Source organism: Mesoplodon mirus (assembly GCF_964341445.2).
Source record: "Mesoplodon mirus genome assembly, chromosome: 1".
NCBI classification, from domain to species: Eukaryota; Metazoa; Chordata; class Mammalia; order Artiodactyla; family Ziphiidae; genus Mesoplodon; species Mesoplodon mirus.
Genome location: NC_138976.1, coordinates 10,465,592 through 10,482,121, shown reverse-complemented (window position 1 = coordinate 10,482,121; position 16,530 = coordinate 10,465,592). Strand labels below are relative to the sequence as shown.

At 36.5% G+C, this 16,530-nt stretch overlaps 1 protein-coding gene across 7 annotated transcripts in view; it reads right to left on the bottom strand.

Moving 5' to 3' along the window:
• Positions 1-2,710: 2,710 nt before the first annotated feature.
• Positions 2,711-16,530, bottom strand: part of SCAI (suppressor of cancer cell invasion) — a 114,913-nt gene continuing 101,093 nt past the window's right edge. For 6 of the 7 annotated variants that reach the window (XM_082617651.1, XM_082617652.1, XM_082617653.1 and 3 more), the window contains 4 exons: positions 15,750-15,822; positions 12,710-12,883; positions 12,417-12,517; positions 2,711-3,771 (listed from right to left, as the gene is read on the bottom strand). In XM_082617651.1, coding sequence (XP_082473777.1) covers positions 3,625-3,771; positions 12,417-12,517; positions 12,710-12,883; positions 15,750-15,822 — 495 coding nt within the window. In that variant the 3' untranslated portion in view covers positions 2,711-3,624. Of the gene's footprint in view, positions 3,772-12,416; positions 12,518-12,709; positions 12,884-14,879; positions 15,024-15,749; positions 15,823-16,530 lie in introns of those variants that run through there. The other variant, XR_014293748.1, reaches the window with a different exon arrangement.

Below are 16,530 nucleotides of genomic sequence, written 5' to 3'. Positions count from 1 at the left end.
AGTTGCTTTATCAACTGCAGAAATATACGGACAAAGAAAGAGAAAACAATTCCATTGTGCTTAATTTTGTTTTGTATATAACTGACTTCTTGCACTCTTACACTATTTTGTTTACAGTGGTTCTTAGGTGAGGTGAGACACTGTATCAGAATCTCCAGGGGGGAGTTTGTGCAATTTGAAAGCAAAGAAGTGCCCTTTGCCATTGTTTTGCTTTGTTCTTAGTTCCAAAATTTAAATTTCTATGAATTCTAAAAATAAATAAAGGGTTTAACATTTTAATATTCATAAAGGAGAGCAGTATATATTGAGAAAGTAAGATTCTCTGCTATTGTCGTCTTGAGCCCATTGAGTGATTGTCCTTTTTCATTTCCTCTTCCTCGATTAAAGCAAGGTCTTAAAATGTAGAAGCTGGGTAATAGGTATAAAAGGTTCATTAAACTCTGTGTATGTTTTAAATTTTCATAACAAAAAGTTAAAACAACAACAAAGGAATACAAGTGTTTGCACAAATGTAACCTTCACAATAAGGCCTATCCCGATCACTCACTGAAACATTATTTTCTGCCTAAAAACAAACGAAAAATTTCCCTTGCCACGCTCTAAATTTTCTTCATACTATTTAAAACTTTGTAACATAAATTTACTTATTTATTATATTTATTGCCTGATTCCTCCTACTAGAATATAAGCTTCATGAAAACAAGGACTTTTAAGTCTACGTTGTCTGTTTCACCAATGCCTAGCACAAACTCTGGAGTATAGTGTTGCTCAATACACATTTTTTTAAAGGCATGAATGAAACAATAGTTTAGAATTTTCCAGCACAGTTTTCCTCTCAAGGTTACTTTAGTTTACTTTAAATTTTTAACCACCAGTAAGGAATTACACTACTATTAACTTGAGGAGCAAGGTCATCATCTAAACACTAGCTGTGAGTTCCAAGACCCCTTTTTCTTAGACAAACATGTTACTAATAACAAAAGCTCTAATTTCTTCCGGAGGTTCTCTCTCTGAACTAGTTTCTACAACAACTAAGTGGGACCCAGATATTTTCTTGAACAAAAACTAGGTAAAAATGATATAGAAAAGAAAATGTTGTGTATATTAAAATAAGGGAAACCAATTTTCCAGGTGGCAGGGGTGGGAAAATCAATATCTTTTGGAACAAAGAGTTCAAATTATAGAACCACAGAATTGGACAGAACCTTGGGCCAGTGCCTTCATTTTACAGATGAGAGTGCTAAAAAGCAGAGACATGAAGACACTTGTCAAAGGTCATAAAGCTAGTTACCAGGAAAGCCAGGATTAGAACTCAGGTCTCCTACTTCTCAAGCCAGTGTTCTTTATGTTAATCAAGTGAGGATAAAGCTCAGGATGATAAATATTATTTTAAGCATCAGAGAACAGGAGAATATGTGTTGCTAGGAATCTTACTGGCACAGAACTTCGGGGGAATTGAAGCAAGAGGTCAGATAACTAAGGACAGTCTATTGCTGTAGTTCAGGTGAACACTGTTATGAAAGGAAAGCTATGAAGTTTATTAAGGTACTGGGGGGAGGAAGAAAAAGGAAAGCAGTCTTTATCTGATAATGAAAACCCACTAGCAAAGGAAATCTCTCTCCAGGGTAACTTTCCCAAAGCCTTCTGAAATAATGTTTAAAAGAACAAACAAAAATGACTGTTAAAAAATTAATTAGGGCTTCCCTGGTGGCGCAGTGGTTGAGAGTCCGCCTGCCGATGCAGGTGACACGGGTTCATGCCCCGGTCCGGGAAGATCCCACATGCCGCGGAGCGGCTGGGCCCGTGAGCCATGGCCACTGAGCCTGCGCGTCCGGAGCCTGTGCTCCGCAACGGGAGAGGCCACGGCAGTGAGAGACCCGTGTACCACAAAAAAAAAAAAAAAAAAAAAATTAATTAAAAAACCCACAGAGTCTCCCAAACCCAAGAACAATAACTTCAAGACTTCAGATGAAAAACCAACAAATTGGAACACATATATTAATAACTTAGACCAAAATAATTCTGTATGTTAGAAATAAAAACCAAGTTAAAAATATTACAGTAAAATTTCCCTAGGGACATAGGAAAGAGGCACCAAAAGCAAACACCTCATTTCCCCTGGGACTGCCAGAGGTAGAGCTGTGAGCCTGTACAGAAAATTAGGTAGAAGGGTTTTTGATTCATAGATTTCTGAACCTGAATGCTGGGGAGTCAAAAGAGGGGAAAGGGGCTTCCCTGGTGGCGCAGTGGTTGAGAGTCCGCCTGCCAATGCAGGGGACGCAGGTTTGTGCCCCGGTCCGGGAAGATCCCACATGCCGCGGAGCGGCTGGGCCCGTGAGCCATGGCCGCTGAGCCTGCGGGTCCGGAGCCTGTGCTCCTCAACGGGAGAGGCCACAACACTAAGAGGCCCTCGTACCGCATTAAAAAAAAACACAACACTGAGAGGCCCGCGTACCGCATTAAAAAAAAAAAAAAAAAAAAAAGAGCGGAAAGAAATCATAGCTAGTACCTGTAAAATTATGAAGGGGATGGAAGGGAAGAAGAAACACAAAAATCTTTATATAATACACTGAGTCCTATATAAAATAATAAAAAACTTGTGCATGAAATATAAAATAGTAAATATAAGGAGTTTTTAAAAACCTAATTTCCAAATTGTCAATGCAAAAGCAACTTCCATTTTAATTATATAACAATTCAGTTACCCTCAACTAAAATTAGTAACAACTCTGAAGTTTCATAAATCTGAACTAGGCAAAAAGATTACAAACTCTCTACTGTATACCACAGACCTCAACCTAGACAGTCTTTAAACTTGATCTCATTAATTAATAAAAGTTTAAATGGAATTCCTATGGAAACATTGTATTATGAAAAGACAACCTGATTTTTTGACTGAAAGATTTAAAAGTTGTTCTTTTTCACTTCCAGCATTCAAAGGATACAAAGAAAACAAAATATGCAAACATATCTTATGATAACACAGGACTCACACATTCCAAATGATATGCATCATCTCAAGACCCCAATTAAAGATTCAACTGTTCAGATGCAAATCAATCCTATACAGTTACTGAAATTTTGACAGCATTTAAACGAATTAAATGCTTTTAAGAACTAGCCTGATTAGGCTTCAAAGAATCACACATTTTTCTATCTACTAGCTTGGAATGAAAGGGCTGGAAGGGCTCTGTTCTTGATTCTTTGCAGTCCATGCTGGCTAGTTTTATATATGTGAACAATTACATATTTTCCAAATCCACACATTTAAGGTCCAAGTATAAGAGTTTCCTCATTATACAAAAATAAATGATTTACTCTTCTCAGGGTGAGAATAGTGACTATATGAGTGTAGGATCAGATGTTAGAGGTAAGTATCCATACCTCAAAACCAAAAAATAAAAATTCCAAGATTAATTGAGTTCTTAAAAGACCTGAAATACTGTATTTTAAAAGTTACCCTAAAAGTTTGAACAATTTTTTTCAGCTTATTTTTAAAATGGTGGTCCTAAATTGAAAAATAAAAACGAAATAACACCACTATGTGTCTGTCATCACATTAGAAAACTGCACCATTTAAAATCTGTGGCAAATGAAAACTTGTTTCAACAGAGGATTTTTGCTTTAATAGTCATCTATGGTATTCTCAAGGAACACGTTTCGCACATCCAGAATGGATGCTAATTCCAAAATGTGCTTCTGGAGGTGAGGGTTCTCCACTGTTTCATCCCTTGGCAGTTGTGGATATGATTCTGGATAATTTCGTGTTTCCTGGTAAACAAAGAAGAGAAAAGTCAATTTTATAGTTTAAGGAAAGAAAATTATACACATTAATATTACTGTTACTATGAACAGTATTAAGAAGTAACTTAATATGCATATTTCTCCTTCATATTGGTAATATATTTGATGAACATACGAAATTGCTGACATTTGACCATTCTGACCCCAAAAATGATAAGTTCATATGGTTCAACCCAATATATTCATTTAGTGAGTTATTTCATGAATATTTACTGGGGCCTATCATTTCTGGGAACTATGCTATACTGTGGAAACCATACAATTCCTACTTGTTGGGGGGAAAATCCTAAAATACACAGAATTTCAACAAGTATTTGTTAATGAATAAATAAATACATGTTTCAGTAGAAATTAAAACGAGAGAAAAGACATGGGAAACCCTGAAAAGGTCAAATTAATGGGCCTGGGCAATTAATTATAGGAGAAGGAGGTGTCAAAAATGACTAAGATTTCAGGAATGGATGACTTGAAAGAAGAGTTGAGAGCTACTCAGAGAAAAAGAGATGTAAAGGAGGAGATAATTTGGGGATAGTATAAAGCTTCAGGTCTTAGGTATATTTTATTTAAGGTAATGGGCTATACAAAGAGGACAGCCCATCAACCAGAATTTGAAAATTCAGGACTGTATCTCAGAAGACAGGTTTGAGGGCTTCCCTGGTGGCAGAGTGGTTAAGAATCCGCCTGCCAATGCAGGGGACACGGGTTCAAGCCCTGGTCCGGGAAGATCCCACATGTCACAGAGCAACTAAGCCCATGCGCCACAACTACTGAGCCTGTGCTCTAGAGCCCGCGAGCCACAACTACTGAAGCCCGTGCACCTGGAGCCCGTGCTCTGCAACAAGAGAAGCCACCGCAGTGAGAAGACCGCCCACTGCAATGAAGAGTACTCCCCGCTCACCACAACTAGAGAAAGCCCACGCACAGCAATGAAGACCCAATGCAGCCAAAAAATAAATAAATAAAATAAATAAATTTTTTAAAAAAGAAGACAGGTTTGAGTAGTTTATGTCATACTATATACATATATAATATATACACTGATACAATCTACATGAAGATAAATATTAAAAGCCGTGAAAATGGATGAGGTTTCTATGCTTATTAGCAAAGAGAGTGAAAAAAAGAGTCCCTAGAAAGAGAGATGAAAGATCAGGGGAAAGAACAAAAAAAGGACTAATAAAAGAAAAAAGAAAATAGTTTTTGTAATCACATGGAAGCAAAATAAGAAGACAATTTCAAGAATAAAGTGATTCTCATTTGGAAATTCTTCTTCATTTGGTACTTTCTATAGACTACAATTTTGCCACATACTTAAAATTTACTGAAAAAATAAATTACCATTTTTCTATACATCTAACATGACGGTCCATATATTCAAAGGTCATTTCTATCTCTCTTGTGCCTGTAGGCCTCAGTAATTACATATTACAGAGACCAAATTTTCATTTTACCACACTAAATACTATGAGGAGTGACAATAATGAAAAGCTCAAAAACCCTAAAAAAAAAAAAATACAAAAAACCAGGAATTGCTGGGGGGCTACTGTAAACTGAACAATTCTCTCAGCTCACACAGGGCTGGGACATGTTTGAATTCTGACCAAACACCCCAAGGGTGGAGAATATGTGTTGAAACAGTGGACATATAAAAGAGACCCCAGAGAAATCATGCTTCTTAGTACTAGGCTGAAATAAATCTACATCTGTATGTTAATGCTACTGTAATAAACCTGCCCTTAAAAAGCTTAAAAACAAGCCAGGGAAAGGTCAAAAAGATGTTCAAGTAATTTAACTCCTGCCAGAACAAAGCCCAACACTCTTTAAAGACAACAAAATACAGAATTCAACATCAGAAAATTCATAATGCTCACAGTCTAACAGAAAATTACTAAACATACAAAGAATTAGAAATGAGACCCCTAACCAGTAGAAAAAAACAATAAAAGCAAACCTATAAATGATAGAGAATACAGTATTAGAAGGTAAAGGCTTTAGCTATTATTCATTCAAGAACACAAAAGAAAACATAAATATAATAAGGAGAAAAATGGAAAATGTTATAAGAACCAAAAAGAACTTCTAGAAGTGAGAAAAATGTAATCCCTGAAATGAAAAACTAAATGGACATAGGATTAAGAGCACATTAGACACTGCAAAAGAAAACATCAGTAAAGTTGAAGACAACAGAAACTGAAACACTGAGAGAAAACAGACATTTTTAAAAATGAAGAGCATGTAAATAAACCTTTTTTCACTTAAAAAAAAAAAGAGCAAATCATTGATCTGTAGGACAATATTAGGTTGTTTAACATATATGTAATTGATGCTCCAGAAAGAAAAAGGGAGGAGGTAGAGAAAATGTTTGAAGAAATAATGGCCAAAAATATTCTAAAATATATTAAACATGTTGATATTTAGATAGCTCCAAGATGTTCAATAAACCCCAAGCAGGAAGAAAGCAACAAAGAAAAGCATATCAAGCTAGTACATCATAATCAAATTGTAGGAAACCAATGTAAAGAGAAAATCTTAAAAACTGCCAGAGGAAAACACACATCACACATTGTAATAATAGAACAATTATTCAGAAAATCAGTAAGGCTATAAAGAAGTTGAACAACATTATAAGCCAACAAGGCCTAACAGACATTTATAGAACCCTTCACTCAACCGTAGCAGCATATATTGATACATTCATTTCAAGTGTCCCTAGAACATGTACCATTATAGACCACATTCTAGACAATAAAGCAAGTCTCAATAAATTAAAGGGACTCAAACCATACAAAGCATACTATTTGACCACAAAGGAATTAAACTAGAAATCAGTAAGATATCTTGAAAATTCCCAAAATTTAAACACTAAATAACATATTTCTAAATAACCCATGGTTCACAAAACATCAGAGTGAAATAAATACTGTCTCAGATAAATAAGCAATGAGAGAATTAATCACCACCAGATATGCACTATAAGAAATGATAAAGGAAATTCTGTGGTAAGAAAAATGATACCAGATGGAAGATTAAATCTAAAGAAAGAAATTAAGAGTGCCAGAAATAATAAATATATAAGCTTTTCCTCCTCATTAAAAATTTTTTAGGGATTCCCCTGGCGGTCCAGTGGTTAAGACTCCACACTTTCACTGCAGGGTGTGCAGGTTCGATCCCTGGTCAGGGAGCTAAGATCCCACATGCTGCATGGCGTGGCAAAAAAAAAAAAAGATAATTGACTGTTTAATGCTATGATAACCACAAAGTATCAAATAGTATATGTCATACTCAAAAGTCAAATGATGATAATAGTAGAGATTGGGAGGGAGAAAATGGAAGAATACTATTGTAAGATAATTACATTAAATGTGAAGTGATATTAAAAAAGCAAAACGAGATACAGCATAAATATACAGTGTTATTAAAATAAAATTCTAAAACAAAACAAAACCTCAATTAAGTCAAATGAAAATGAAGGCAGGAGAGAAAGAAAAAAGGTACAAACTGCAGCCAGGACAAATAGAAAACAAATAATAGTATATTTAACTCAAACTATATTAATAATTATACTTAATTTAAATGTAATTTAAAACTAAAAATGTCAAGTAAAAGGCAGATATGGTCAAACTAGATAAAAAAGCAGGACCTAATGTTGTTGAAAAGAATTCCACTTTAAATATTAAGACAGATATAGGTTAAAAGTAAAAGAATAAAACAAGATTTGCCATACAAACACAAACCAGAAGAAAAGTGGTATAGTTATGTTAATATTGCACAAACTAGATTGCAGATCAAGGAATACTGCCACACATAAAGACAGTTCATAGTAATGAATGGGTAATTTCAACAAGACATAACAACTCTAAGTATGTACAAACTCAATAACAGCTTCAAAATGAATAATGAAAAAACAGCACCAAAATGAGAAACGAACCAATTCACAAGTATAATTAGAGGTTTAGATACTTCTCTATCAGGGATAGAATAAGCAGACAGAAAATCAGTTAAGAATACGGAAGACTTGGGGCTTCCCTGGTGGCACAGTGGTTGAGAGTCCACCTGCCGATGCAGGGGACACGGGTTCGTGCCCTGGTCTGGGAAGATCCCACATGCCACAGAGCGGCTAGGCCCGTGAGCCATGGCCGCTGAGCCTGCGCGTCCGGAGCCTGTGCTCCGCAACAGGAGAGGCCACAACAGTGAGAAGCCCATGTACCGCAAAAAAAAAAAAAAAGAAAAAAAAAGAATATGGAAGACTTGAAGAACACTATTTAATATACTTGGAACATCAAGCTGAATTGACATTTATAAATCACTCCATCTAATAATAGCAGAAGCATACATCTAATAGCATGTATTAGAATAGCATCTAATACATAGTCTTTTCAAGTGCAGAAAGAATCTTCACCAAGATAATTCACATGCTGGGTCAAAAAACAAGTTTCAATAAAGTTAAAAGTATTGAAATCATATAACTAAAGCAGTTAAGCTTAAAGGGTAGGTGCTTGTACTAGAAGAGCAAAAGGTTTTCAATCTAAGTTTTAAAACATAGAAATTAAAAGAGAAAATTAAAATAAAAGTAATTAAAAAGAAGAAAAATAATAAAGTATGAATGGAAATAAATTAAGTAGAAAAGAGACAAACAGTAGTAAAAAAAATCAAGGAAAGTAAAAGCTGTTTATTTGGAAAGATCATAAAAACTAACAAACCTTTAGCCAGACTGGAAAAAAAAAGACAGGAAACATTACCAATATGAGTCATGAAAAATCACTACAGAGTCTACAGAGACTAAAAGGATAAAGGAATATTATCAACAATTTTTTGGCAATAAATTAGAAAATGACTTGCAAGACACAAGTGATTAAAACTAAGAACAAAATAGAAAACATGAATAGCCTTTGAAACTGAATTCATAATTTAAAACATCCCCAAAAGGAAAACTCCAGGTCCAGATGGCTTCACTGATGAATTCTACCAATCATTCAAGGAAGAAATAATGCCAATTGAAAAGAAACTCTTTAAGAAATACAAGAGAATGAAACACACCCCAACTCAGTTTATGAAGTCAGCACTACCCTGATAACAAAACCACATGAAGACCTCACAAGAAAAAATTAAATACCATAATCATTCATAAAAACAGATACAAAAATCCAAAAGGAAATACTAGCAAAATGAATCAAACAATGCAAAAGGATAATACATGACCACAAAATGTGTTTAGCCCAGATATACAAGGTTGACTTACTATTAGAAAATCAATCAATGCTATTCACCATGTTAACAGAATTAATATATATCAGGATCAATTAATGCAGAAAAAAAGTATTTGACAATCTTTTATACCCATTCCTGATAAAAACTCTCAGCAATAGGAATAGAAAGGAGCTCAGTCAACCTGAAAATATGCAAAGGATCTTCTAGAACTATTAAAACACATAAAACATTTTGGCAATGGCAGGGGGGGCTCACACTACAAAGATTTCAAGACTTATTATAAAGCTACAATTATCAAGGCAGCAGCATATTAGAGAAAAATGCTATTCAGTCAATGGAACAGAATTTAGAGTCTAGAAATATCCCTATACATATATGGTTGACTGATTTTCAAAAAATAACAAAAGTAACTCAATGAGAAAAGGATAAGCTTTTCAACAAGAGATACTAGAACAATTTCATACCCGTATTGAAAAGAAATTTTAACCCTTACTTCACACTGTAAACAAAAGTTAACTCATATCATAGAACTAAGTGTAAAAGCTAAGGCTATAAACTCCTAGAATCTTTGTGACTTTGGGATAGGCAGAGATTTCTTAGATAAAACACACCACAAAAGAAAAAAAAAACTGATTCGTTCAAACTTCATCAAAATTTTAAAAGTTTAGTCTTCAAAAGCCACTGTTAAGAAAACGAAAAGGAAAGCCAACAGAATGGGATAAGATGCAGCTAACAAGCACATAAAAAGATGTCCAATATCCTCATTCATCAGTGAAATGCAAATTGAAACTATGGGTTGGCCAAAAGGTTCGAATGAACCTTTTGGCCAACCAATACAATGAGATACCACTATAAATCCAATAGACTGGTTACAATTTAAGACTGACAACACTATGTGTTGGCAAGGATGTAGAGCAACTTTCACGTGCAGTTGCTGGGAACAGAAAATGACACAATTACTTTGAGAAAAAGTCTGGCAGTTTCTTATAAAACTAAAGACATACCTACTCTGTGACCAAGAAAATTCAAAACGTAAGTCTGGAAAAGAATTGCATAGGAATGTTCATGGTCACTTTATCTATAATAGTCAAAAGTTTAAAACTGCCCAAGTGTTCATTAAAAAGAGAAGACCCAAGGGGACTTCCCTCATGGTCCAGTGGTAAAGAATCCACTTTCTGATGCAGGGGACGTGGGTTCGATCCCTGGTCGGGGATCTAAGATCCCACATGCCGCGGGGCAACTAAGCCCACGCGCCACAACTACTGAGCCCACGGGCCTCAATGAGAGAGCTCTCACGCTGCAAACTACAGAGCCCATGCACTCTGGAGCCCGTACACCACAACTAGAGAGAAGCCCACATGCCACAACCAGAGAGAAGCCTGTGCGCCACAACGAAAGATCCTGCACACCTCAACAAAGGTCCCGCGTGCCACAACTAAGACCTGATGAAGCCAAAAAAAAAAAGAGAAGGCCTAAATAAACTGTGATATATTCAGAAAATGGAACTACTCAAAAGGAATGAGTTACTTCTACATGAAATAACACAGATGAATCTTAAGAATATGCTTGATCAAATAAAGTTTACACTGTATAATTCAAGTTCATGAATAGGTGACATTAATCTGTAGTGAAAATAATAAAAAGAGCATTGTCTCTGGGATAATGGGTAGTGGACTGACTGGAGAAGGGTGTGGAGAAAATTTTCTGGAATGATGCTATGTTGTATTACTAATTGGGGTTTGAGTTACAAAGGAGTATATATTTGTCAAAACTCATCTAATGGTAGACTTTAGTTCTGTGCATTTCACTGTATGTAAACTTTACATTAAAAAAAGAAGTAAGTAAATAAATATAAATTTCAGTTATTTATATGCATGATGAAGTGTTGAGGGGTGAAGTCCACAGTTTACTTCAAAATGCATCAAAAACTGAGATGAACTGATGATTGAAAAGAGAGATGGATAAATGGACAAATATGTGAGAAAGCAAATATACCAAAATGTTAACTACAGAATCCAGCTAGTGTGTATATGGGTATTCACTGCACAACTCTTTCACATTTTAAAATTATAGTCATAAAATGGAAAAAATATCATATTTTAAAACTAAAAATGGTAAAAGACTTTTGAAAATATTTAAGCATATTTGAAAAAGAACCAAATGTTACTTATAAGAAGTGAAAAATGGCTACGTTTTTTAAAACCTCACTGAAGAGTGTTACATAGTTACATGAATACACAGAAAGAAACAAACTACTTAGAGCAAAACAGACCAAAGACTTGAACATACTCTTCATAAAGAAGAACACAGAGTAACACATATGAAAAGTTGTTCAACCTCAAGAGTAATCCCAGAAATGACATTTGAAACCACAATGAGCTACTACTTACACCCACCAGATTCACATGAAACACAAAGAATGAGAGCAACAAGTGTTGGCAAGGATTAGACCAATAGCAACGCTTACACACAGCGACTGCAAGCGTCAACTGGTATAACCAGGGCTTTAACTAGTAAGGCTGAATACGTCTATAGTGTCTGACCCTACAGTCCACTACTAGTATGTTCCGCAGAGAAAATCTTACGTATGTGTGCCAGGTAACTGATGGAAGATTTCACAGTGGCATCGTTTATAATAATAACAAACCAGAAACAACCCAAATGGCCATTATCAGTAGATAATGAGTAATTTGGGATGTATAGTCAAACAATTGAATCCTATATAGCAGTGAAAACGGATGAATGAAAGCTACAGTCAGTCATCAACATGGCTCAATCTCAGGAATGTAACAGTGAGTCAAAAAGCAAGATGTAGAAGAATACATACAATATGGATCCATGAACATGTTGTGTAGGAACACAAAAATATGTGACACAACTATAAAGAAAAGCAAATGACAATTATAAAATTCAGGGTTTTAGTTTCATTAAAACTAAAGAGGGGGGCTTCCCTGGTGGCGCAGTGGTTGAGAGTCCGCCTGCCGATGCAGGGGACACGGGTTCGTGCCCAGGTCCGGGAGGATCCCACATGCCGCGGAGCGGCTGGGCCCGTGAGCCATGGCCACTGAGCCTGCGCGTCCGGAGCCTGTGCTCCGCAACGGGAGAGGCCACAGCAGTGAGAGGCCCGCGTACCGCAAAAAAAAAAAAAAAAAAACTAAAGAGGGGAGACAGGATCAGGGAGGACCCACAGAGGGGCCTCAAAGGTAATGAAAACTTTCTGCTTCTTAAACTGGGTGGTAGCTACTCAGATGTGCCTTAGGTTGTTCATCTTTATACCTTACATATTAATATGTGAATATTATATTGGATCTAGTCAAAGTTTATTTAATACAAGTGAAATATAATATATGACTCTTAAATACCTAAAATGGCAAAATTGATCTTTAATGATATTCTTTGCCTACCCGAAAAATCTTGTGCATCCTCATGGTGGCTGAACAAAAGATAAATCTTGTGAGAAGCAAGCGAAGAAATTCATCTCCAAAAAACTGGAGAAATGCCTGATCTGTAGGGAGGAGAAAAGTGACAGTAAAAGGATACTTAAGTGGGAAATACATTTCAAAAGGCAAGAAATGTTCAGGAAAACCTTCTCAACTTTCCTGCCTTCAACAAATACCTTTATAAATTCAAACAATTTAAACAATTTTAAACCATTATAGTACATTCTGTTAAGTGTGCAGTTAGATTAGTAGGGTACCTATTGAACGTGAATGGGTCAGTAGCTGGGCAATATCGCGGTTGATTTTTCGAAGATATTCTTGACACTTTTCCCATAGGCCTCTACGCATGCTTGACAATCCAGAGACAAATAGGAAGGCCATTAGAGGATTGTTCAAAAAGAGAGTGAAGAGGCTACCTCGTTGAGATTGATCTGTAATAACAAACATGTTATATATATAGACAACAGTTCTGCAAAAGAGAGGCATTTGAGGAACACTTTAATGTACTGACAATCTATAAAATTAAAGCTGTACCATTAAAGTATAATTCAACAAAGTACATTCGTCTTGGAACTACAAAAACATATCCCAGGTACATTGCTTTCTCCTGAAAAAAACTTAAGATAGAGTCTCGTAAACTTAAGAGAAATGGAAAATGAACATGTTCCTTTGCTTTTTTTTCCCCTCCAACTAACAATTTCCATGCAAATGTGGCAAGTGCTGGATCATGGGCAGCTCCTAATGGAACCCTCTGAGAAGCACTAGAACTGCCAATCTCTTTCATTCTCCTTTGTTAGTTGCTCTTTCTCTTCCTATCCCTTAAATATCAGTATTTTCTTTCTACACATTGTTGATCTCACCTATGCACAAATTTCAGTTATCATTTATATGCATATTAATTCCCAGTTCCCTATCTGCAGCCTAAATAAGCTCCTTAGGTCCAGAACGGCACTGTCCTACAGTAGCCACCAGACACACTTCAAAAGTGATGAGTCCAAATTGAGACAAACTGTGAATTATAAAATATAAATGTCTCATTAACATTCATTTCACCTGTTTGTTTCTACCTTAAAAAAAATGTGGCTACTAGAAAACTTAGAATCACATGTGTGACTCCCATTATATTTCTATTGGACAGAGGAGCTCCAGACTACTATACTCAACCTAACTCTCAAAGGTAACCTCAAACTCAACATATCAAAACTTGTCAGTAGATTCTTTCCCCTGTTGTTCTCCTACAAATCTGCTTCTTATCCAGGATTATCACTTCTACCGGCACCTCAACCAGACACCTGGCAGTCCATCCCTGCTTCCTTCCTCTCCCTGATTCCCTCTCATCCAGTCCATCAGGTCCTACTGGTTCTCCAGGATTATTATCTCCAGCTAACCAGCCACTGTCCTCACTCTGGCCAACATCATCTCCCCATTTCCATCAAAGCTCCTCCCCAATTCATTCTTCACATGCTCGCATGCTTTTTCTCTGCTAGAACACTCTTATTCAACCATTTCCCACCCCCATCTAATTCTACGTATCCTTCAACTCAACTTTAGACATCATTTCATCTACTTTCTTAACCCTCAAGGGCTGGTCAGGAGTTCACTTTACATGTGCTTCCTCCTGTGAAACCCTCAGAGCACCTACAGTAATTGCCAGTTAGGTTGTCTATATCTTCTACCTAGCACAGCACCTGATAAATAAATGTGGAATAAATGCTTGTTGAATGAATGAAGTGACTCTTGGTTAAAGAGAGAACTGCAGAATTCAGATACCAGAGGTGCAGGGATGTAACCTGACATTCCAAGTACTTAGGTATCTGCTAGTTTTGTGTCCAGATGGGACACATTTAAGGGATTAGAGGTCTAAGTTTTACAGCACAAAAAATAGAGGATACTGGACTAAAAAATGTTAAGGACATATATTTCAATTAATCATATTAATAACAATAGTTAGCACATACTGAATACTTACTGTGTACCCAGAATTATTTAATGAGGTAGGTACTATTATTATCTCCATTTGATAGGAAGGAAACTGAGGCACAGAATGGCTAAGTAACTTCCCAAGGTCACACAGCTGGTAAGTGGCTGAGTTGGGATTCAAACACAATCAGTTTGCCTCCAGAGTCTGTGTTTTTACCCTCTTCACAATAAAACCTTTCAGATTAAATAATTGTGGTATTAACCCATCAGGTTCATGCAATTTAAAATAAAGCTGCATCTTGATGGGAAAATTTGATAGCAAAAAGTACTCGCGATTAGAAGGGGTTACATGTCTCCAAAAGTGATAAGAAACAGGTTAACAAAGTCCTCAAAGCAGGAGAGCTTTACCGTTGTTTGAAGGTAAGTTCTATCCCTTAGTGATTTGCCTTTTAGATACATGAACTTAGTATTTCTACATGTTTTTCCCTGTTAAATAGCAGAACTTACCTTAAAACAACGGTGAAAAGTCTCCAGCTTCTCTCGGGCATTCAAATGCTGACCATCACTTCCTGTGTCAAACTATGTCAGCAGACAGGACTTCTGGCTGGGAAGTAGCAGTAAAATGCCATCTCCCACAGAGAGACATCAGCACTATTCACAGTTAGGGAGATAGTGAAACAGTGACAAGTACTGCTAAAACAGGATTCAGGTTTGTTTAGTAGTTTACCTAGCTTAATGACTGGGAATTAGATTAGATTTTATGTGTTGCTTACTGAGGACAAAGTATTAAAGACAAAAAGTTTTTCATTTCTCAGCCACCTGAGAAAAGGCAAAAACACTGACCTGTCTCTCTGGCACCCTGAGAAGAGGTTCCTTTATTTTAAAAATGCGAGGTAAAAATGTGAATAAAAGACACCCTTTAAGTTGTGCCAGTTAGGTTATTCTAACACTTAGGCATAGATTGAGAAGTGTTCTAGACCAGAAATCTCACTGTCTTAAAAGATACTTAAAATATGTAGCCAGAGCTGGAGGAAGTCATGCTATATGGATGACGACCAGCACACCTGCAACACAAATTTTAAAATTCACAAATCATGAGCTCCCCAGTAGCAAGGGACCAAAACCACTCTTTTCTCAGGGATGATTTATCATTTCTTTTAGAATTATCTCAAGGCCTAACAGTTAGCCCATTAAAGAATTCTGGTTGTTGGCAAGACTTCGGGGTTTATTTCAGACTGACACTTGCTACATTAAACACTATAAATCCACAACTGACCACTGTAGGTGGGGGAGACAAAGATCAGAGCAGGATTATTCAAAATGTAGACATAAGTTTATTTTCAACCTACGGATACAACAGGGAATGACAGAACATACCTTGTAAAGCTTTTGGATATGCTGTAGGAGAAAGCAAGCAGACTAGTGGCTGTCCAAATAAGTTTGTGAAATTCTGTAATATATAAGAATTTAAAACTTTCATTAAAGATTTGACCAATGATAGTAATTTTCCAAAGCATATCATTAGTGTATACATTGGGTTCTTTAACTTATAAACAGATGCAGAAACATCAGTAACAGCTGAAAAGACTGTCATTCAAGTTTAACTAACATGCATAACAGGTTTTCTTAAAGTGGTGAAGTTTATTAAGTGAGCTATTGATTTTTTTTTTTTTTTTTTTTTTTTCCGGTACGTGGGCCTCTCACTGCTGTGGCCTCTCCCGCTGCGGAGCACAGGCTCTGGATGCGCAGGCTCAGCGGCCATGGCTCACGGGCCCAGCCGCTCCACGGCATGTGGGATCTTCCCAGACCGGGTCACGAACCCGCGTCCCCTGCATCGGCAGGCGGACTCTCAACTACTGCGCCACCAGGGAAGCCCTGAGCTATTGATTTTTAAAGTAAAGGCACACACATGGTTGAAGTGTCACAGGGAGAGGGCATCTGGCTGTTTATCAAGAGGTTGCTCCATTGGGCAACATACACTAATATTTACAAGGGTAAATTTGCCAAGATCTATGATCTGGCTCTCAGCCTCCCAGGCTCTAAAACCTGACTTACTGGTATGTGAAGACTGGATTCATCTCTCATTGTGAATCATATTAATTGCTCATACAGAATGATGTATAAAACCAGAATGTGAATGTGTTAATTTATGGTGAGA